The sequence below is a fragment of the Calypte anna genome, chromosome Z, assembly GCF_003957555.1.
Source record: "Calypte anna isolate BGI_N300 chromosome Z, bCalAnn1_v1.p, whole genome shotgun sequence".
Taxonomy (NCBI): domain Eukaryota; kingdom Metazoa; phylum Chordata; class Aves; order Apodiformes; family Trochilidae; genus Calypte; species Calypte anna.
In genome coordinates this window covers 69,587,921-69,609,927 of record NC_044274.1, presented here as the reverse complement: position 1 = coordinate 69,609,927, position 22,007 = coordinate 69,587,921, and the positions used below count along the sequence as shown (strand labels likewise).

At 36.1% G+C, this 22,007-nt stretch overlaps 1 protein-coding gene across 1 annotated transcript in view; it reads right to left on the bottom strand.

Annotated features, from left to right (window-relative positions):
- RASA1 (RAS p21 protein activator 1) overlaps window positions 1–22,007 on the bottom strand; it is a 60,570-nt gene that overhangs the window by 20,121 nt on the left and 18,442 nt on the right. The window contains exons 4-12 of the mRNA XM_030467825.1: window positions 21,161–21,231; window positions 18,808–18,925; window positions 17,723–17,754; window positions 16,053–16,105; window positions 15,316–15,466; window positions 9,665–9,743; window positions 6,731–6,851; window positions 4,238–4,394; window positions 1,884–1,971 (exon numbers count right to left, since the gene is read on the bottom strand). Of these exons, the coding sequence (XP_030323685.1) occupies window positions 1,884–1,971; window positions 4,238–4,394; window positions 6,731–6,851; window positions 9,665–9,743; window positions 15,316–15,466; window positions 16,053–16,105; window positions 17,723–17,754; window positions 18,808–18,925; window positions 21,161–21,231 (870 nt within the window). The remainder of the gene's footprint in view (window positions 1–1,883; window positions 1,972–4,237; window positions 4,395–6,730; window positions 6,852–9,664; window positions 9,744–15,315; window positions 15,467–16,052; window positions 16,106–17,722; window positions 17,755–18,807; window positions 18,926–21,160; window positions 21,232–22,007) is intronic.

The following is a 22,007-nucleotide window of genomic DNA, read 5'->3' as shown; positions in this document are numbered from 1 at the left end:
AACAACATAAAGTCTGTACATCAAAGATCCACCATCTAGTCTCAAGGCACAATTTTAAAATTTTATTAAAAACCTATAATGCTGTTTCAATCTTACCCTTCACAGTATCTTCCACCTTTTTAAAAGACAGCAACATGTACTGCAGCTATTCTCAGCCAGACCCTTTCTGAGTCAAGCTTCAGCTTTCAAAGCCTTTTGAAGTAGGAAAAGCTTCAAATTATGCATCACAAAGTTTCAGTAACTTGTTTCCTTATTCTCAGAAGGAGTAGCAATCGAAGAAACAAATGCCCCCTAAATGTTCTAGCAGAAGTATTTCCTGGATGCAGAGTAAGCCTCCATACTCAGTCACAGCAGGAAAAACCTTTCCTGTGAAATGGCAAAACTCAACAGCTATGGGAATAATCAAGGTGCCACAGTAAGCACAGTAACACCAGGTTGTAAGGCAACATTTTATATTTGCTTTTATTTTGTACACACCATAAAGACAGCAGTCCCTCAGGATGGTGTTGCTTTGGTATTTACCACACTATAAGAGAGCCCTAATATACAAATGAAACTATTCTTCCCTGAAATGTTACAGGGTAAAGAGAGCTGAACTTCTGAAAGAGAAATATCCGTAAGCTTCCTGGGTCTTAAGCTATATTATTTAAAAAAAACAAAACAAAAACAATGAAGGAAAAAAACCACCACAAAACAAACACCAAAACCAACCAAACAAAACCAAAACAACCCAGCCAAACAAAAACCCACCCTGTATTCTGTAAAAATGTAGAGAACAGCCTTTTAAGCAGATCAAAACCCAAAGCAGATTATACCAAGTGTTCAGGAAATAAAACAGGATATTCTGTCTTTCACACAATATTAACTCTTTTATTTTCTAAAACACAAGACATTGCAGATGTGACAAAAATGAATGTGCAGTAATGAGCTTGGAAATCAGTGTATGTATGCTCAACTAGTATACAGCATGCTGACTCTCAAAGACAGTATATGAGTTGTGTGACAAATGCCACCATCATTCTGTCATCTCAAAAATGTTCATAAATTTGTATTAATTTAACAGGAAAATCTTTGCTTTCCTTTATGTAACACAAGAGGAATACTAAATATACACTGCCTTCATGCTTTAGTGAATAGCAGTCTCCTACAAGTGCTCTGAACAAATAAAAACTCCCTAATCAAATGAAATCAAATGGAATGCTTAACAATACAATAGGTGTATTTCAGAGCTGTGGGCTTTCAGAGCTGTAAACTTAATAAAGACATTGCCTCATTTGATGTATGTTCTCCTGCTGGTGAGTGAATTTCAGAGAATTAGGCTTTTATTCTTTAATTATTAATCAGCAAATATAACTGCTACAGAGCCAGGAACTAAAGGATACCAGCTAAAACCAGTAAATCTCACTTTCTGTGCACAATCAGGGCCCAAGACTATGAACCACCACCAATTTATGGACAGGACAAAGGCAGCTGTTAAATATATTTTGGTCACTGGGCACACATGCATGCACCAGCATTTTAGTACATCAGCAATACACCTTTGAAGGAGAGAACTCCCAGTTAACATGCTCTGGTTTATAAAATGCAAAAGACTTGGAAAGTAAGCTATTAAAGAAAATATATCCTCCAGAGTTATAAAGTGGAAAATAATGTAAGTTCAGTCCATGGGACCTGACTGGAACTTGTCCAGTAAGGGTAAGGTAACATAGGTGCTGGATTTTCAGCACTAACCATTCCCCTGCAGATCCCTCTGCTCTAACACCTGCTAATGGAGACACAACCAGAACTTGTGATACACTTCCTGTTTAAGAAGGAAAATATCATTAAATACCTTATGACACAAAATTACTTTAAAAACTGTATTTATCAACAAAAGCTCTCACCTGTGCTTGTTCTGGAGTCTCGCCTGCAAAGTAAAAGATGTAATGCTCTTCACTAAAGTGCTGAACTACTATCTGAAAACAGTTTGGCCTTAAAAATAAACAAAACACAAAAACAGTAAGTTTGATTAATCTTCATAATATGTACACTTGTTGATCTGTGCCAAAACAAAGCTTACACTAAACTAATATATTTTTGCTGTTTGCTTGGTGAACATTGCATCTGTTTTTGTTTCTATACGTGCAGCATCATCACACATGAAAAGATAAACTTCAACTCGAAAACTCAGGTGCTTCAAAACTGCTTTTTGTTTTGAATGCATTAGATCATTTTAAGAAAACTGCTCCCAGTATAGTTTGTTTTGGAATGCTGAGGAACTTTCAGAATGGTGTGTACTAAATAGATATGTATGCTGACTTACAGCCAAGGCAAAAAATAGCCATCTGCTAACAGAAAAGACCTGTCAACAAGGAGTATTCCTAGAGGCTTTAAAAGCAGACACTCAGTATTCACTCCCAACAGGTTAATCCCATGTTGAGGATTTTTCTTTCAGGAATTCAGGAACAGAATGAATATAAGGAATCTCCTATCTGAATCTGTCCAACAGCTCTTGAGACATTAAAATGTGTATCTGAATCTGTCCAACAGCTCTTGAGACATTAAAATGTGTACTGGAGCACATAATAATCACTGAATGAATGTGACACAACCCTACAGCCTTCAATGTAATTACAGCATCTTTGCCACTTAATGTGCTTCCACTGATTTACCAAAAAGGCAAATCAAAAATATTTCAAACTGTTAAATTACAAGTGATTTAATGTGCACACTTAACTCGACTCATTCCCCACTGTGCTCAAGGAAATAGAGCTCTCCCAAAACCAAAGGTGTATGGAAGGATCCTACTTGATTTGCAAAGGAATTTCAGTTATCAATTCCCACACTGCCTGGAGAAATGCCGACACAGCTCTATAGCCATGCCTGAGAAGGCAGCCAGGTCTGGGGCTAATTAAATCACTGCCACCAAAGAACCATGCAAAGATAGAGACTTGCCTGTATTTCTGAGTAAGGAGAAAGAGCAGTTTTTACCAGCTAGTTAAAATGCAGTCCTAGGCATTTGTCTCAGCTACAGCTCCTCACTAACAGCTTCTTAAGCTGGTGCACCCATGATCCATCCATACATTTACCATCCAACTGCACAGTGTTTCTTAAATGCTGTTTAAGAGTCTCTGTTAACTAAAATGTTCCTTGTTTACAATATACACCAATGCTTCCTGTATAATTGCCAACTTGCATAAGGACCATTTCAGTAATTTTTTAATTACTGTTCTCGAACTCTTGTATCTTGTATTCCATTAGTTTGTGGGTTTTTTTTTAATTATTAGAACAATTAAAAAAAAAAACAAACCAGAACAAAAACATCAAAAGAAGCACCAGTCTTAAAAAATGCCTCTCATTTTAAGCATTATCTTTAAGTTTCTTCACAAAAATAACTAGAATTGGCTATGTGTCACTTTGTAATGAATGCTAAGACTCAGGGGATAACCCAAATTTCTACCATTTCTGTAAGTACATGTACATATTTCATCATCATACAGGACAGAAGACTTTTCTTGTAACTACTAATGAACAAGTATGTAAACTCTTTCTTGTTAATTACCAATGACATTTGGAAAAATTTTGATTCTCAACTTCTTTACCAGTCCTTAGCACATCTCTTGCAGTTGGCAAAGTTTGAATATCAAATTAATGTAAAAAGTAAGATCTGATGTGAAAATTATCTCTGAATACAGTAACATGGCAATGTCAACTTCTGAGGACGCTCACTTAAATGAGCTAGTTTACTGTTAAGTTGGTCTTATCTAAAAAAAAGTACTTGTGCTTTAATAAAAAGCCCTTACTGTCACCAAGTTAGCTTTCAAATAGCTCTCTAGAATGTGAATCTTTTTTGTAACTGACAAAACTTTTTATCTTGCCAACTCCTCATTCAATAAAGGATGTAAACCCTCAGTTCATAATCTCTAGTATCTGACAAATGAAAGATGGAACAATTACTTCATTTGATATGTAAATATTACAATGTAAAAGGGCTCAAATTATCATCACATTTTATTACATAATTAAGCTCCAATATTAAATTCTAAAATTTCTAGCTAGAATCTTTTTACATACAGTTGCTAGGCAACAAGTCACTATTCATCAGCTACAGCTCTTGTGACCCGCACCAACTCTTGGTATGAATCAAGAGCCACAAAGCAAGCCAGGGCTACCTGTTCACACGTTGCCAATACCATATACATGCCTCAAAAAAGCAGTCAACTGCACATACAAGAATCAAAAACCAAACAAATCCTACCTGCCAAACAAACTGTCATGTACTCCATAGACGGAACACACGCTAAGGTCTATAAGTCCTTTGGGTTTTGTGGCTCGTTTTTCACTTTCAAAATAAATAAGCTGGGCATCATTTCCCTCTAATATAAAGTACAAGTTTTTCCATCTCTTTCCTTTACCTGTAGCAAAGTTAAGCAAAATGTTACAACAGATACCGTTTAATAGGAAGTGTAACAATTTTAAATGAAGAAAACAAAAGAGGCCACTGAAGTTTTTTGGTAAATTGCAACCAGAAGAACAAGGAACACATCATCACATTTCAGTTGTAGTATCAGTACACATGCTCCATTTTATGAAAAATGGCTAAAATTTGACGCGACCCCCTTTGTAGAGAAGCAAAAGGTTCTCTGAACATTTTCTGTGATTTCAACATGTTTAAGCAAGTTCATATGAGCTAACTGGGTAGTGAATTCCTGTAAGTGTTAAGACTATATCCACAGATCGCAAACAACGATGCTGTGGGTCCCATTTGCTGTAATTTTAATTAAGAAATAGATTCTTGACATGAAGAAGTTACTCCTAAATTCTGACCACTGTTCAGCAGGTTGCATTACATTATCATATAAACAGTACAGCTGAAGAACAGAAATGGGAATAGACTATATGCAAACTTAAGTCAGAGCCACGTCGCAAACTACTCTTAGAATTTCACTAGTTCCTTGCCTCAGAGAAAACATTCCCTTCACTAAAATGGATTAGGAACTTTCTGAAACTGATGCATAAGTCACAGTACCATTTAGCAAAAACTTGCAGCCTTTTATACTTGAACCATCACGGGCCTCAGTAAACAATTTTGAAATTGTTTAGTCAGTGGCACTGTTTTGAAAAGACAACTCTTACCTTCCATTTCTTTCACTGCCTTCTAGATGAAGCAGAGATTTCACTGTATTTGTTCCACATGCATCTCTCTACACATACTCCAGTTTCCACATTTAAAGTATCCTATTATTTCTTTTACCTAATGGTTTTCAGTTCATATTTGATTCCTCACTCTCCAATATCCCTCCACACCTTCTCTCAGCATCAACTTTCTCAGTAGGAGAGACACTCACCTTGTCAGTGTCAGTTCAGAGGGTGGTCTCATGCTTTGCTTTATCTATATAATATATAATATATAATATATAATATATAATATATAATATATAATATATAATATATAATATATAATATATAATATATAATATATAATATATAATATATAATATATAATATATAATATATAATATATAGCATATATATATTATATATAATTATAATTTCTTCTATATATATTTTTTCTCTTGCCTCTTTTTTATTTGGCAGTGTTTAAATCATACCTTCTTTCTCAGTTTTCTCCCAGAACACTATCTGTAACTTATAGTTATGGTCTCTGTCATTTGTGAAAATTTTACTATTGATAGTTTTCCTCCTTCCATTAATGCTTTGTTGTTTTTTTTTATAAAGTAGAACCTTAACACTTGGTGAGGAACAAACTTCCTCAGAACGAGCTTCAATCCCAGTTGCTCAATCCCAATTTTATTAGGATGTTCCTGCCCATGCAGGGGGGTTGGACCTAGATGATCTTTTAAGGTTCCTTACAGCCTAAACCATTCCATGATTCTGTAAGTCAAGCAGTCAACTTTTAATGCATTTACTGTATGTTATGTTGCCTGTGTCAGTGTTAGAACTCTGCCACATACAGTAGAACACAGTTTACACTTAAGAAATAACAAAAAAAAAACACGTGCCCTCCAGCAAATGTACAGATTTATATTATTCTAGCGTTCTAACATATGCCATCAGCTAGAATTTAATGAGCTCCATTTTAAATTTAAACACATATAATGAAAATATACTTCATTGAATGAGTCTGAATTCCACCTCTGACAAGATGCCTAGTTTTTGTGCTATGCTCTTATTTTTTTCAGGACAACTGCCAATCAGCACTTTCCCACTGCATGTAACTTTATGTATCACGTTGTTCCATTCATGTGCTACTTAAAGAATGATATCTGCTATACTCTCCACACATTTTCTAGGACCTTTTGCCCACTAGTACCACTGCTATACTAAATTCACTAAGCATGTGTATTCAGCTTGGAGAAGAAAAGGGGTGAACTCATCAGGGTGACTGTGCTCAAGGAGGGCAGCAAAGGGGGAGGTGCTGAGCTCTCCTCTCTGGTGCCCAGCAACAGGACATGAGGACATGTAATGAACTTGCATCAGGGAAGCTCAGGTTGGACATTAGGAAAAGGTTCTTCACTGGCTGGGCATTGGACCAGGCTCCTCAGGTAAGTGGTCATGGCACCAAGAATGTCAGAATCCAAGGAGCATCTGGACAACACCCTTCAACACACAGCTCAGTTTTAGGTAGTCCTGTGAGGATCAGGGGGTTGGACAAGATACTCTATGACCTTATGATCTGCTTCTGCATTTATTATTTTTTAGGTATTTCATAAAAGGAAACACAACTCACTTTTTTTCAGAAGATAACCTTTTTTGACAATATTTTTATAGAAAGCATCCTTTGTTTTCCGACGAATTGTATTGTAGATTTCTTTTCCATCCACTGTATCATTAAGCACTTGTTCTTGGTGCTGGTAAACATGTAAGAAAAACATATTTTAAGTTCAGAAGTCACCATTTACAAAAAAACCAACTGTCTACAATGAAGCTGCAACTAGGGTCATCTTACATAGAATTACCAACTTACTAGCATTGTTCTCTCATGCATTTTAATAATCAATATAATTTTTTATATAATGTCTTTGCTAGAAATATAACTACTTAATTATTTCAAGAATTATAATACAAGTTTTCAATACAGAACAGCTTTACCAAACTAACATTGCGTCATTTTCATATTAAAGAAAAAGCAGCATCTGTCCCCATGATTTCTGTTAAATTTATACAGGTTTTAAGATTCATCTAGCTCTTGTCTTCATCCAAACCTTTTGGGACTGAGTAATCATGGATAAACTCTGAAGTAACAAGAATGATGTTGACCACAATTAAAACCAACTCACTCAAAGTTCCTCAGTCCCTCATTAATCTCATTAGAACTCACATGTCCTAACTGAGCAGAACTCAAGACAAGAAAAGAAAGTAGAAATACGAAACAGAAAAAGGATAAATTCACAAAGAAAACTGTAGTATCTGGAAGGCAAGTAACAAATGAAAATGGCCAAAAGCCAAGCTAAGTTTAACCTTCCTAAGTTAAGCCTTCCTAAGTTTAACCAAGCTGATCAGCAAAAATTCTTTAGCAGTAAGAAAACATGAAAAGTAAGACTGTCAAGCAGTGAGAACAGCATTGAGGTGAAAAGTGACACACAAACTGGCTCATACAAAATATTCTACTTTTCCTCCTACCCATACATCTTCTAGAATTATGATTTTAAACAACATGACAGAAGCAAAGTGAAAAATACTTTAAAGATACTAACAGAAATTACAAGACCTGTAATGGAAGCAACATCCAGATATTTATGAGCTCAGAATGATCTCCATAACATAACTACCCACAGAACAGTGCACAAAACAACAGACTCACTGACAAATACTTTTAAGTACATTTCTGATTAGACACAGGAAGTCAAACAGACTGACCCCAAGAATATGCATGAGTCTTGTTTTCCTACTCAAAACCAGAACACGTTAGTGTGTGGGAGGAAGGTAACAAAGCTGTACATAAATTTCACCAACTGATCACTAAATTTTTAAGCAAAGCAAGTCACAAATATGTTTGAATAGGGTAAAATAATCTGAAGTAGCTTCACACGGAAAGTTACATCAATGCAGAGATAATTATCAATACAGGAAATGTATCTACATATGCAAAATCTAAAATGAAGATAATTACTGCCACGATTCAAGAGGAAGATGGAGCATGAGGAATGCTACAATGGTGAAGCCCTGCAAGGAGAACTTTCAGAATTTGCATTTTCTTCTGTTTCCCCAACCACATTACCAAGCATGAGTTAACAGTGGCAAACAACTGGGAAGTACTGATGATACAACCTAATTAACAATATAGAAAAAACGGAAATAAGAAGGTGAAAGTCTACTAGTTCAAGGCAGAAGTTACAACTGTTGATAGCAACAGGAGGGCTGAGTTTTGATAGAGTATGGCTATAACAATGTAGCTGTGTCTGCCAGGCATGGCCTCAACTTTCATCACAGCATTTTGGTTTTGTGCCTAAATGCTGGTAACCACCAGTTCTTTGGTTCCTGTTCATCAGTGTTGACCACTGCCTCAAGATTCTCTCCTTTCCCACTCTGCCTGACTGCTCAGAGGCGGGGCTGGGGTGGGAAAGGTGATGGGAGTGTACACAGAGGACTCAAGCTGATCAAAGGGTGATCTGCCACATACCATCACAACCACCAATAAAAGCATTGTATAGAGGGTCTTTCCCTGGCTGACCACTGCTAAGAAATTAACTGAACACAAGTCTTCTTGTAGGACGTGATGAGTGACTGCCTTTGCATCTACTCAACCACCCCTTCCCTTATTAAACTGGATTTATCTCAATCCTGGATTTTTTTTTTTTCTTTTACCCCATCCTGCAGGCTGCAGGACAGGGGCGTGCACAAACAAAAGGAATGACTCCTTTGATGCTTGCCAGCATCAACTCACCACAGAAAATGCCACCTATCCTAGGGTAATTTCTTTTAAGTATTTTGGAGAGAGAAACTATTACTTATGATGTGGTGATACTCCAAGCTGTTCTGGTCCACCACATTGTAGAAACGTGAGCTCACATCAAAACTGATGGCAAGGTGACAACTTTGACAGTATCACAAAGGGACAAGAACAGCTTTGGGGGCCCAGCTTAGTAAGCTGACTAAGGGGGGATACAAGAAATGTTCTTATTAATACAATGGTGTTAATACACACAAAAGGACAAGAATTGTCCGTAACTATTTAGGATGGAAACTAAAGGCTGATTTCTAACTACTAAAACATGGTAGATTGGGAACAGAGAGGGAACAAAATATATATGTATGCTTTATAACACAGTGTGATGTGCTTATTACTTGTAGTCTCTTAGGACAAGGTTCTGATATGGGGGAGGAGTACTCCAGAACAAGCACTGCAATCCCAGCCATACTGTGCATGCAGGCTGACTCAGCCTGGTTCCTCCCAACATGGGACTAAGGCACAGCAAGGTTGTTCCAGGGACCAGAGCTAGGGGTACACAGGAGAAGATGAGCACCTCAGAGGATGGACAGGGCTTACCATGCTCTTTGGTAAGTGGATGCATTTGAGGATAAAACAAGAGAAACACACAAGGTGAAAACATTAAGATGGGAGATGAGGTTGTTTAACTACCACTGGTTCAGTTTATAAATTGGTTTGATGATGATGATGATGTCTGTCTTCAAGAACAAATGCTCAGAGTTTAAATCTTACCTGCATTGGAACAGGATCTTTAAGGTAATATCCTTCAACAATCTGTTCTTTTCTATAGTGCTCAATGATGTCAGCAATACTGTTCCAATAAGAAAAAGAAGATTCAAATGTTAAAAAGATTAGTTTTCCCTCTGTTTGAGAATTTGCTTCTCTATGCAACTACTGAACACTCTCACAAAGTTCCAATAAAATCACAATCTCTTTTGTAGCAATAAGAATTTACTAATATCCTGAAGTCAAGAAAGTTCACAAAACTTTATTCAGAATGTATTAATTCTAAACTCTGCAAAATATTTTAATTAGTTGCTTAAAATGCCAAATAAGGACACTGCTTTTTCCACACTCAAGTAGCACATGTGCATTACCAGCTCTCCAACCAGGATGAAAACTGCTATTTCATTGGCAGTAGCTTTCCAAGTCCTAGAGTGAATAGGGAAGGGGAATTTGAGATACCACAAGTGCAGAGTAATTTCTTTCTAGGAGGACAGGAATAGAAAACAGAAAAGGTTTGTAGCAAAGCTTATGTAGGCTATACATGAAAAACACTGAGCTATCCTGCTAAATGAAACACTTGTCAGTAGCACTCCAACAGGGAATAATTCATTCTAATCAAAAGACTCAGACTGCAATTGTATTTGGAAGGCTCAGGAGAGAAGTAGTGACAGACAAAAAGCTCAAATTCAAGGCATTTGAGTTGCTAACTTTATTTTGCTGTTACTAAAATTTGCACTGTAATAAAGAATAGCAACATTAACTTCCATAGGAATTAAACATTTATATGCAAAGTATCAACCTAAAAAAAGTACTAAATAAGTAGCAAACAAAAACATACTGAGTATCTTTTTGTTTTATGCATACTTAGCTCTGTGTGTCAAAATAATCAGCAAGGCATGCAGCAATGAAATCTCTGACCTCTAACAACTGGGTGCTGTTGTGTCCAACACAGGAACAGTATCTGATGCTATAAAAATAATCTCAAAACCTTCTAAATAAAGATATAGAAAGGCATCTTCACTCACTTTTCTCTCTCATTCTAAAGCTATGAATTATTGCATGCTTGATAAAATACTCCCCACAAATATTTTATTTGTTCGGGTATGTGAAACGATACGGATTAATATCACCACAATGATATGGATTAATAATACATTTCAGTATTACTGAATTCAAATAATTTATTCCATTTTTTACCAAGATGCAATCTGCATATGGCATTTTCTGCATAAAAAAATAAACTACTGGAAATGACAACTCAGTCAATTCATTTTGGATGTTGAATTGGTACTGCCAACACTTAATAAAAAGTAAAGCAGAATCGACATAATTTTTTCTCACCAAATGAGGAATATCTTCACTGTCAATGCCTTCTCTCTCCTTCCTTGGCTAAAAATATCAGCAGGAGTTTCTCAAGGTACGGAGCAGGTGCCCAGTTTATTCTAATTTTGTAAAATGGGTTGAAGAATAAACTCCAGCTGTACTTGGAAACTCCCTCTGTAGTTGGAGTATCAGATAAACGAAGACTTTGCCTTGTGATAGAGCAACAAAGATCTTGGCTCTGCAGTTCTCTCCTCCCGCAAGTGAACTTGATTCACATGGTCACTTATATATTGCTTTACCCCCACAACAGCTAGAATGCCTCAACAAACTGAGTACTGCAAACACAAAGATAGCAGGTATCTCCAGACAGACAGAATTTGCAAGTGTTGGTTATCTAACATGTAAAACATCGACCGTGAATCAGACTGACCACAGAACTTATCTAGAGGACAAGAAAATAAAAGCATAACCTTCTCTGGTGTCCTGACAAGCAGCAAATCTTTACACAAAAAATGCATCAAGGAGAGCACAAATAAGCACTGATTACAGAAAACTGTTAAAACTTGATTAAATCTACAGAAATAAGGATGGCTCTTGATACTACAGCACAGTTATTTTAGCACTAAAATAAATGCTAAGCTTAAGAGTAGGTTCCCCAAATCTTGGATACTTGGATATTTTTAGAAGTATCTCACAATCACAAGCAGTATCTTTTTAAAAATACTTAAAGAGCTATTCTGGCAGCTGATATTTCAAATAATGAAGAATATGGATTGATCTACCAGTTGAAGCCCAATTCTCTTTCAATCATCTACTAAAATTTCAATTTGTGCTGTTTCAAATTTAAAGCTTGTTCACTCTATGAACAAGGCCAATGTTGATCTTCTCCCTTGACACAGATTCACTGGAACAAAGAACCACCAATAATTTTACAGGTTCTCTTGAATCTTACTTGTCACTCAGGTTGAATTTTGGAAAGAAGGTAGATAAGTTATTCACAGAACAGCTGAGATAGTTCTGGAGACCACCTAGACCAAACCCTCAGCTCAAAGCAAGTTGGCTATATCCCTCTGTCAGTCACATTCCGAGCATCTCCAAGGATGGAGACTCCATACCTTTCTAGGTAACTGCCTCCAGTGTTCAACCACCCTCACAGTAAAAGTCAGGAAACAGTAATTTCTCATCTGCAGACTGATATTCCATGACACAGTCAGTGAAAACTGGGGATGGAGTTAAAGCTCTTCACTGCAGCCCCTGCATTGCAGCATACTAAACATGTGAGTGAAATCACATTAGTGTTTTGAATATTGTTGGACCACACCTGCAGTGCCAAGGCTTTCCTTCTTCCTACCCTACTTCCTTGCCCCCACTCTGCAAGCAGGAGAGGGGTGGGAAATGAGCTGAGGGTAGACACAGCTGGCCTGAACCATCCAAAGGGACAGATTCCCTGCCACACAATGTCACACTTGAGCTTTGAAAGCTCAAGAACAGAAGAAGGAAGAAGGGAATGTTCAAAATCCTGTGAAGGGGTGACCTTACCCAGCAGCCACATACAAGACTTGCTTATTCCTTTCCCTCAGGACAGAGGAGAAAACAGAAAAATTAAATTTGAGTTAAGATAAAGAAAGTTTAATAAGTGATAGGGAGGTGGGGGGAAGTACACTAGTGAATCAAAAGCATTCACTCACCACTTCCCACAAGCAGACATGCTCAGAAACTCTGATCAATACCCACCTTTGAAGACAAAACATCACCTCCAATTTTTAGTGCTGACTCTTTGGTCAGTTTGGTTTGAAAGCCTCAGCACTATACAAGCCCAGCAATAGCCAAAACACTGGAGTGTTACCAACCTGTTCTAACCACAGATCTGAATCACTGCACTGTAAAGAAAATTAACTCCACCCCAGTCAGACTCGGAACAACCACTAAGAAATGTTTTTTCCTATTTTTTTCATTAAAATATAGACTGTTAATTAATGAAGTAATTTTTTTGTTATCCATGGAATAAGCAGCAGGACCAGAGAAATTCAAGACTTTACTACAAGTGTCTTCCTATACAGTACAGACTACCATATTCATAAGATATACCCAAGGAAGTCCCTCCCTGTAATCATCTGGAGTAACTCTAGCAGACATGCTTATATTACTTATTATGGTCCCAGTTCCACTTCTGTATATTCAAATTATCTGAGAAATAAAACAAACTTCCTCCATTTTGTATTATCTTATTATTCTTTATTTTCTTCTATGTGGAAAACCTTGGTCTGTAATTTATTGAGAACATAACTTTAACTAGTACTCTGCAAAGAGCAGATTGTTTCATTTCATTTTATCTTATACCCCAATTAGAATCACAAAAAACATATATTAAAAACACTCAGCTAACAAGACCAACTTTGTAAAGATCTAGAGTAATACTAGTCTATCAAAGAAGATAGCTTGAGAGCATTTACAGAAACAGCTTACTATAAAAAGTTCATGGTTAAAGGAGTTGTCAAACTAGTCAACTTAAATAAGAAGCACTTCTTAAATCTGAAATTTTCACCCCGAGGACAAACAAGACAAACTAGATAAGCCATGAAGGCAGAACATTCTGCACCAAGAAATGCTTATGAATAGTTTCATTATCTTGCATAAATTCATTCCTTATATATCTCTGTTACGGATTAAATGCCCAATGTTATTTTCCATCCACTTCAAATTATTCTACACACCAAAACCACATTAGCCTACACAGATTTAAAGATTTCTTTCTTACAGTGTTCCCATTTAAGGATTTAATAAAAGAACTTAAAAGCCCAGTTATTCCCTCTTCCCTACTCCTCATTTATTGCCCTCTCAGGCAAATATTACATTACAGGATTTGAGCAGTTGCAATCTTTATTCTGCAGCCTTATTATCTTGCATACTTCATTAGATGTTTGAAATTCCAGGTAGTTTACCAGCTTGCTGAGCTGGACACGCAATAAAAATAAATCCTGTTAAAGCTCTGAAGATTCTGACACACTGGGGAAGATCTCTGCAAATTAGATAAAATATTTTCAAAAATTCTAAAAGCATTTTTTCATAACTTAGAGCTTCTTAACTTTAGAATCTTATTTTTTATCTGTTTGACACCATGGAAAGAATCCTCTTCCAATAGATGTAATTCATATCTATGGCTCAAGTCACTCCACCACTGTGTTCTGAAGTCATCTAAACCAGTAACCTAATGTAATAAACTGAACTTATATAGAACTGAAGTTCTGAAGTTATATTTAATGCTGCAAAACCCTGAGACTAGCAGGAGTTCTTCAAATTTGCTAGCTAGTTTGACATGATGTAGAGGAGGGCTCCTACCTATAATCCTCCTAATATTCCATATATCTAGGGAATGGGCAAAGGAGCATTTCCCTTCACAAAAGGCTGACACTGCAACTAGCTTGGTTTTCAGTGAGAATGTCTGGAGGCCAGACTGATTAATGCAGAAGATAGTCAAGCAGCCTGGGTGTGGGATATGCATAGGTTCATAAGGTTCTAATTAATTAGTCTCACACCATTATCCATTTGAAAATATATGAACAAGCCCATTGAACTTCTTGGTTAGGAGAACTGGACATTTTCTCAGACCAGCTGCTAGACCCACTCAGCAGCCAAGCTGGAAGTGAGAGAAATTCTCTATTGGGATGAAGAAGAATTCTCTCTACTAAGAAGTCTTCCACCTACAGCTCTAAAACCAAGATCATCAAGGACTAATCTGTATTGACAGCTTCTCCCACAAAACAGGAAACATCTGTCTTATCAGATCTTTTTGCACAGATAACTGCTTTTTGTACCAGTGGCATCCCAAATTTGCTCACCCTAAAAAAAAGTGATTTGTATTTCTTACACAAGTATCACACACATACTACAATGCAGGTTTATAACTTTTTCCAACAAAGAAAGCATTTTTCCTCATTTTCCTTTTTCCATTCCTTAAAAACCCATTTTTATTATTTCAATGTATCAGAAAAATTAACACTTGTTTTCCCTTTTCAAAAATACTAGAGAACAAGTAGTAGCTTCCAAGCAGTCTCTTAATTACAGATCCACATATGATCCATACAATCCACAGTTTGCAGTGTGAAGACACTGGTTTGCAGAAGGACAAGTACTTCAAAAGAAAAAACTATGCTTAGGCTTCTGCAAACTTTAAGTACTTGCTCAGTTACAAGTAAGAATTAAGCAAGTTAGGCAAAATGGTTAGTATACTATTAAGAAAACTACAGTCTTGTAAATAGTTATCAGAACCAAGTTAAAAGAATTCTTTTCATTAATATAAATCCACACAATTCCTTTTTACCATTAAAACTCACCTATTATAGTATCTGCCTCCCATCATAAACTGATTGTTTGATGTTGGACATATTTTAAAACGCTGAATATTTTCACTGGTCCGAAAATAAAGTGAATAATCCCCAGGTGTATTATCTGAAGGCCTCACAAGAAAACTGCACACCTGACCAACTGAAAACATAAAATAGTGTTACTTTTCTTCACGTTATATGTAAACTTCTATCAAATCTATTCCCAAGCAAATTAGCAAGAATTGCACACTTGAGGAAATACATACTTTGCAAGGTTAAGTTCCAGATTAATGCCAAAAGTAATGTCACAGCTGTCTGGCAACTTAGATGGATCTTTGCCACCTCTTTACAAGACCAACCAAACAAAAAGTGTTTGGCAACATATTTTCAAAACCTGTCAATTTCTATTCTAATATTTAAAGTATGCTACTTAATATGGGTCAGAAACCTTAACAATTGCATTTAAGAACCACTTGCTCTATGAAAGGGCAAGAAAAGTTTGCATATACCTTTAGGCATATAAAAGAATTTTCTTCATAACATTTTGATGAAGACATCAACAAGTAAAATAACTTATTACACTTACATGTTCATTTAAAACACTATTTCAAACAAAAAGGATTACATTAACTGCACTAGAGAACATAATACTCATCCACAATATAGTGATATTCACACATAAAGTTTTGCCACAGTTTAATACAAATAGGATCACTTTGTGCCATTTCACTCAGAAATACAAGTACCTGTCATCAGCAAATTGTAAGCCTCTTGTTTGGAGATCTTCCCATGGAACCATCTTAACAAAGATGAAGAGAAAAATTAGAAAGCAAGACTACCAGCTCTCTTTTTTGGCTGTGGTGACATCCAAGGCTCTGGCACCTATGAATTGATCTTTATTTAAAAAGACCTAATACATATAGGTGAGATAATCATTATGCTATTTTATTATTCTGTTCTACCAACAGCATGAAAAAGCTAATACTAACAGATATAGGAATAAATTAATTTCAATTAAAATGTCGAACACTTGAAGTTGATGTTAAAATCCACCTGTGATTAGAGATGAAAATGAATTCTCTAAACAGCAGATAATTAACAGGCATTTTTTTAAGCTAGTCATGTATAGAAGTTTACTTGTATAATGAAATCCAAAGCTCAAAGAAAGAGGTTAAGCCCTGTACAGAAAAACTCAAACTGAATTTTGCCAGAAGGTGTGAAAATAAAACCTAGCTTTGTTACAGCTATTGAATACAAACTGCTTTGATTCCACACCTTGTACCTTCCCAGAGTCCCATTTCAGAGCAGCACCTTAAAAAAGTTCAGCAGCCTCTGCCCATTCTCAGTCTGACACTAGTGACTATGCAGAACAGCTTAACATGCTACAATTTAATCAGTTATTGTCATTTTATAGAAAACTAAAACGTGGCCTTTTTATGTAAAAGGAAGAGCTGTTGTTCTAACTTTTTACACTATCTTTGAAGGATACTTTCTGGCCACCAAAATGTTCAAAGGAAGCACTGTCTCCCCAGGGTTTCTCTAAGTGGCACAAGTGACTGTGGACAGACAGTACCAGAGCTTCAAGCACGGGCTACAAACTGCTTTGCAAATAAATTAAAAAATCCTACGTTTGAAGGCATCCCTGCTGCTAAACTAACTGAAAGAACACAAGGAAACAGTAAACAATAAAAACACCAATGATTTTCTTTCTCCTAATAAGATAACAAGAAATGTCTCCTTCAGCCATCAGCTTCCTGAAGGCCACAACATGCAACACAGAGAAATAGCAGCAAGTGGAAACATGGCAAGCAAATGGAGAATTATGAAGTAATCCAGCCACTAGAAATTATTTTGAACTTTCTTTTGCCACTTGCCTTTACTGGTGAAAGCTATTTATTAACAGCTTGACATATCAACACATTGTTGATACTGAATTTTGGTCCATCTTTAAAATTTTAGAGTATTTAAACAAATAGAACTCATCTTAATCCTCCAGCTTTCTCTTTAAAGCATGCTGTTACATGAAGTTAACAGAGACAAGCTGTCATCTCATTATAATTTTTCTAATTGTACTTTACTCTCTTTACAGTGTTTGAGTTGGGAAAATTTGAAAAAAAAGTGGTGACCTCTACAGCAAACACCATGTTCATTAAATACTCTATGCGCATATTTTGGCTAAAAAATGAACATACAGGGACTCATCTAAGATTTTGACACTGCAAAAAACATTGGCAAAAGGCATTACAGGACTCTTTTATGGTAATTATCAGTGCATCTTCAGCAGCTAGGATAGAAAAAAGTCCTGAGATGAAAAAAATTAAGTCTCTTTGGTTCACTTTCCCAAAAGCTGGGAAATGTCATAGGTGAAGTTTACAAAGAGTTATGATTGTTTTAATAACAACACAAAAATCCTTACATTTTGCCTTCATGTGGATCTTCTTCTCTTCCCTAATGAGAAAATTAACATATTAAGTGCATGATAACAATACAACTCAGTTTAAAAAAAAACCAAGCAAAACTCCATAGGTTAAGATCCTCTGTAAAAAAAAACAAAACAAACAAAACTACTAAATAGTCTGAGACATTTTTGAACTAAAGGGCTTCTTGCAGTTCTATGAAAAGAACTTATCCTCTTCATTCACTAACCAGAAATTCAGCCAAAATATGTTATTTTATAGGATTGCTTCTGTAATCTTTCAAGCCCTTCTTCAGGGGTAGAAACTACTTAAAATGACTTAGCCACTTAATGTATTAGTTTACATTTCAATACCCTAATAGTCATACTCCCACTTCAATTTATCCTGACTTTATCACTTCAATTCACAACCTGACACAGAGAAGCATCTGCAGGTAACGCTGCTATTAGCAAACTATGTACTGTGCAGGAAAAATATTATCAAAAAAATTTGATAATATTTTACTCTGAAGCAATGTTGAGCTTGTTAAAAAACAAACAGACAACACCTTTTTCTTTTTTTTTCCTTTCCACTCTGTAGTAGATTAAGCCATCTGTTCCCCTACAGCTACTGAATTTTCTGCACTTCACCTGCTTATAGGCTTCCCTAGCCTATACAAGCCTTTCTAGGTATAATTAACTCATCAAAAACTTTTTAATGAAAATGAAAAACAATGAAAATTACACTTTTTAGAGTTTGTAAACATTTCATGGTAAATATAAAAAAGAAATGCAATCAAGTGAGAAGCAGATTCTATACCTGGACAGTCAATTTCAGGAAAATGTCCAGTAAACTTACAGTGCCATTCATTTTTACTTCTCTTTAGACAACACTAAGCTCTTTCTGACACTGATTTAGGATTAAAGATTTGTTAATTTTATTCTAAAATGTGTAGATCAACTTACTGTGCTTACAAACGTACACGATTAGAAAACAGGTTATTAAATGTGATTCTGTAATTAAATGTCACTAGTTTATCTCAATATTATTTTACGAAAAAAACCCCTTCATTCTTTTAAGAAATTTGAACATAGAAATTGCTTACCACTTCTTCTACCAGGTCTTCTACAATAAGACCTTGCTCATCTGTCCGTAGGTTTGTAACCCACATCCAGCCATCTTCCAATTCATTATGGACAATAAACATGTCTCCTTTAAGGAAACTAAAGAGGGTTACAGCAAGATTTAAATCAGAGATACAATCATATTATGAAGTTTAATGAATACAATTAACCCTTGTGTATAATTTCCACAAAGTAGTTGAGAAAAGTTATTTGTGAAAAATTCACTGACACCTCAAGCATATTATGTGTATTTTTGCTCACTGCTAAGTGGAGTATTCATACTTGAAATCTAAGTTTAGTATCTAATACATACTTCAGTTCTGTCATCATTGAAGTGTGCTAAGGATGTGTAGAAATAACACCACAACAATATTAGAATATAGTAATATTATTATTACTAATAATACTAATTAATACTAATATTGTCAAAGGATCAAATACTAAACACAAGTGGCTAGAGGTACCCTTACTTTTTGTAAGAAAATAATTCACCTTTCATCAAAAATTAATCTTGTATAATAAAAGCCTGTGCAGTATCTATTCTGCATGTTCTTACATATGAAGATAAGTGCTACAAAGACAGTACAGAACAGTTACCAGAGAAGCCATGCAATTATCTGCAAGCATAAAAAAAAAAAAGCATAAATAAGAAGCATTAACTTGTTTAAGGGAGTTTCATTTCTGGAAGGTTGCTTCAAGTTACTCCTGAGGTGTTATCCAAACTCAGGTCATCTGAGAAGCTTTCAGGGTAGCACAGCAAGACTTGTGACTCAAGTCTGACAATACACCAAAGTACAAGAAATAAAGTATTGAAGCTCATTAACTACTATTTCAGTTCACAATTTCTGTGGCATTTCTCTTATTTGAAGAAGGATAACAGAAATGTTATTAACTCAAGCACAAAGCAAATATCAAGAATTAGAGACCAAAAACCAACAAGCACCCATTGACAGAATAAATTAATCAAAAACTCTGCACTTTAGCTGTACCCTAAAAGAGGGAGTTTTCTATGATTTTTTTTTATGATAGCAAGGTAATAAAATGCTTTTTTTTTCTTAAGTTCATAGGAGCAATAATGCACTCAATTTATCTTTTTATTCTTACACATAATAGGAAGCCTTACTTGAAACACACAATCAGAGAATCTCTTCTCTGCCTTACCACCTTGTCCTCATCTGCTTAGAAAAAACAGACAAATATCCTCACATCATTCTTTAAAGAGGTCAGAACTGGACTGTGAGCACTGGAATAAGTTTTTATCCCAATGAGGATATAAACCTCTCAGATACCTTTTTTTTTTAAAATTTTCTTAGGCTAGTATTCTAAAAAAAGGCCAATTCTCAGTTCAATTGGTAGGCTAAATCAAATTAAGAAATTAATCAAATTAAGACTTTCTCATTAGAGAAATCAGAACTCACTACAGATATCTTTCAAATCCTCCTTTTTTTTCATCTGAAAAAACATAATTCTGACATCTCAAGAAAGCAGTGCCAGTTCCAGGCAACAAGCACATCCTCTTCTATTAGATATGAGACTGTTGGTTTTGTTTCCTAACCTCAGTATCTTGTGAAATTGCAAGACAGGTGAAAAGCACAGACCTGAGGTACCAGTGTTAGAAAGGAAGTAAGTAATATTAAAAACAAAAACATGAGAATGAGATATACGCCAGCAATTGAGTAATTTCTAAAGATCTTAAAATGCTGCAATATTACACTTGAAAAGTATCATTTGTTCAAATACAGACTCATGGAAAGGGAAATCACTCTTGCTCCATTTTAAAGAGAAAAGAACTATTTTTTCTAAGTTTCTAAGCACAGGTAAGAAAATGAATACTAGAACATTAAGGGCAAAGCTTTTTTAACATTGCTTTTTTCTTGTGTCAAAGGTTTCAAGGCTCTGTTCCTCCACTTATGAGTAGTCAGTGATCACATACTGGTGGTCAGAACTAGTTTGGATTGAACTGTATGTCTGCTGTTAATAGGAAAAAAAGACTAGCTCATTTGTTTCACACACTCACATGAGCCATTTCTGCACAGAATTCTTTCTTATACAAATTTACACTCTTGAAGAAATATGCAGAGATTTATAAAATGTACTTCTAGCTATAATATTACTGATTTTACTCCTGCAGATCTAATGTAATCTTTACGATTCATAGACAAATATACACAGAGAAACAAAAGTCTTACTGCTATTTCCAACAAAACACAGAGCAATACAAACCTAGCTGTGTTAAGTTTAAAAAGCAACTGGACAGTATTTGCATATGACCACATACTTAAATCATTAGTATCTATCAACACTCTTGAGAGCATTTATCTTATTAAAACATACCTTATTTCATCAGTTTCTGGCACTTTGGTGTAAGGTAGAATTGCTCGAACTCTCCTTCTGTCCTCCACAGGCTACAATTCAAGAGAAGAGAGCAAAGGTAATACTTCTCTCTCTTTCTAGTGTAGAATCCTTCTCCTCGGCACTATGCTATTCTGAGGCAAAAGAATTGGTAACAGTCCCTTATAACACCCTTGGCAGTTTTAATTTTTTAAAGCTCAACACCATTGAGAGACAGAACAGTGTAAGCAATACAGTTAGCCACAAGAAGTCTTGTTTTGTTTTGTCTTCAAGCATGACAGACCACAGAATCAGGCAGGTTGTAATGGAGCTCTGAGACCATCAAGTCCAACCCTTGATCCACTCCCCCTGTGGTTCCCAGCCCATGGCATTCAGAGCCACATCCAGTCTCTTCTTAAAAACCTCCAGGGATGGAGAATCCACCACCTCCCTGGGCAGCCCATTCCAATGTCTGATCACCCTCTCTGGAAAGAAATTCTTTCTAATGTCCAACCTAATCTATCCCGGCACAACTTGAGACCCTGCCCTCTTGTCTTGCTGAGAGTTGCCTGGGAAAAGAGCCCAACCCCCCCCTGGCTCCAACCTCCTTTCAGGGAGTTGTAGAGAGTGATGAGGTCTCCCCTGAGCCTCCTCTTCTCCAGGCTGAACACCCCCAGTTCCCTCAGCCCTTCCTCACAGGACTTGTGCTGGATCCCTTCACAGCCTCCTTGCTCTTCTCTGGACCTGCTCCAGCACCTCAATCTCCTTCCTGAGCTGAGGGGCCCAGAACTGGACACAGGACTCAAGCTGTGGCCTCACCAGGGCTGAGTACAGGGGCAGAATCACTTCC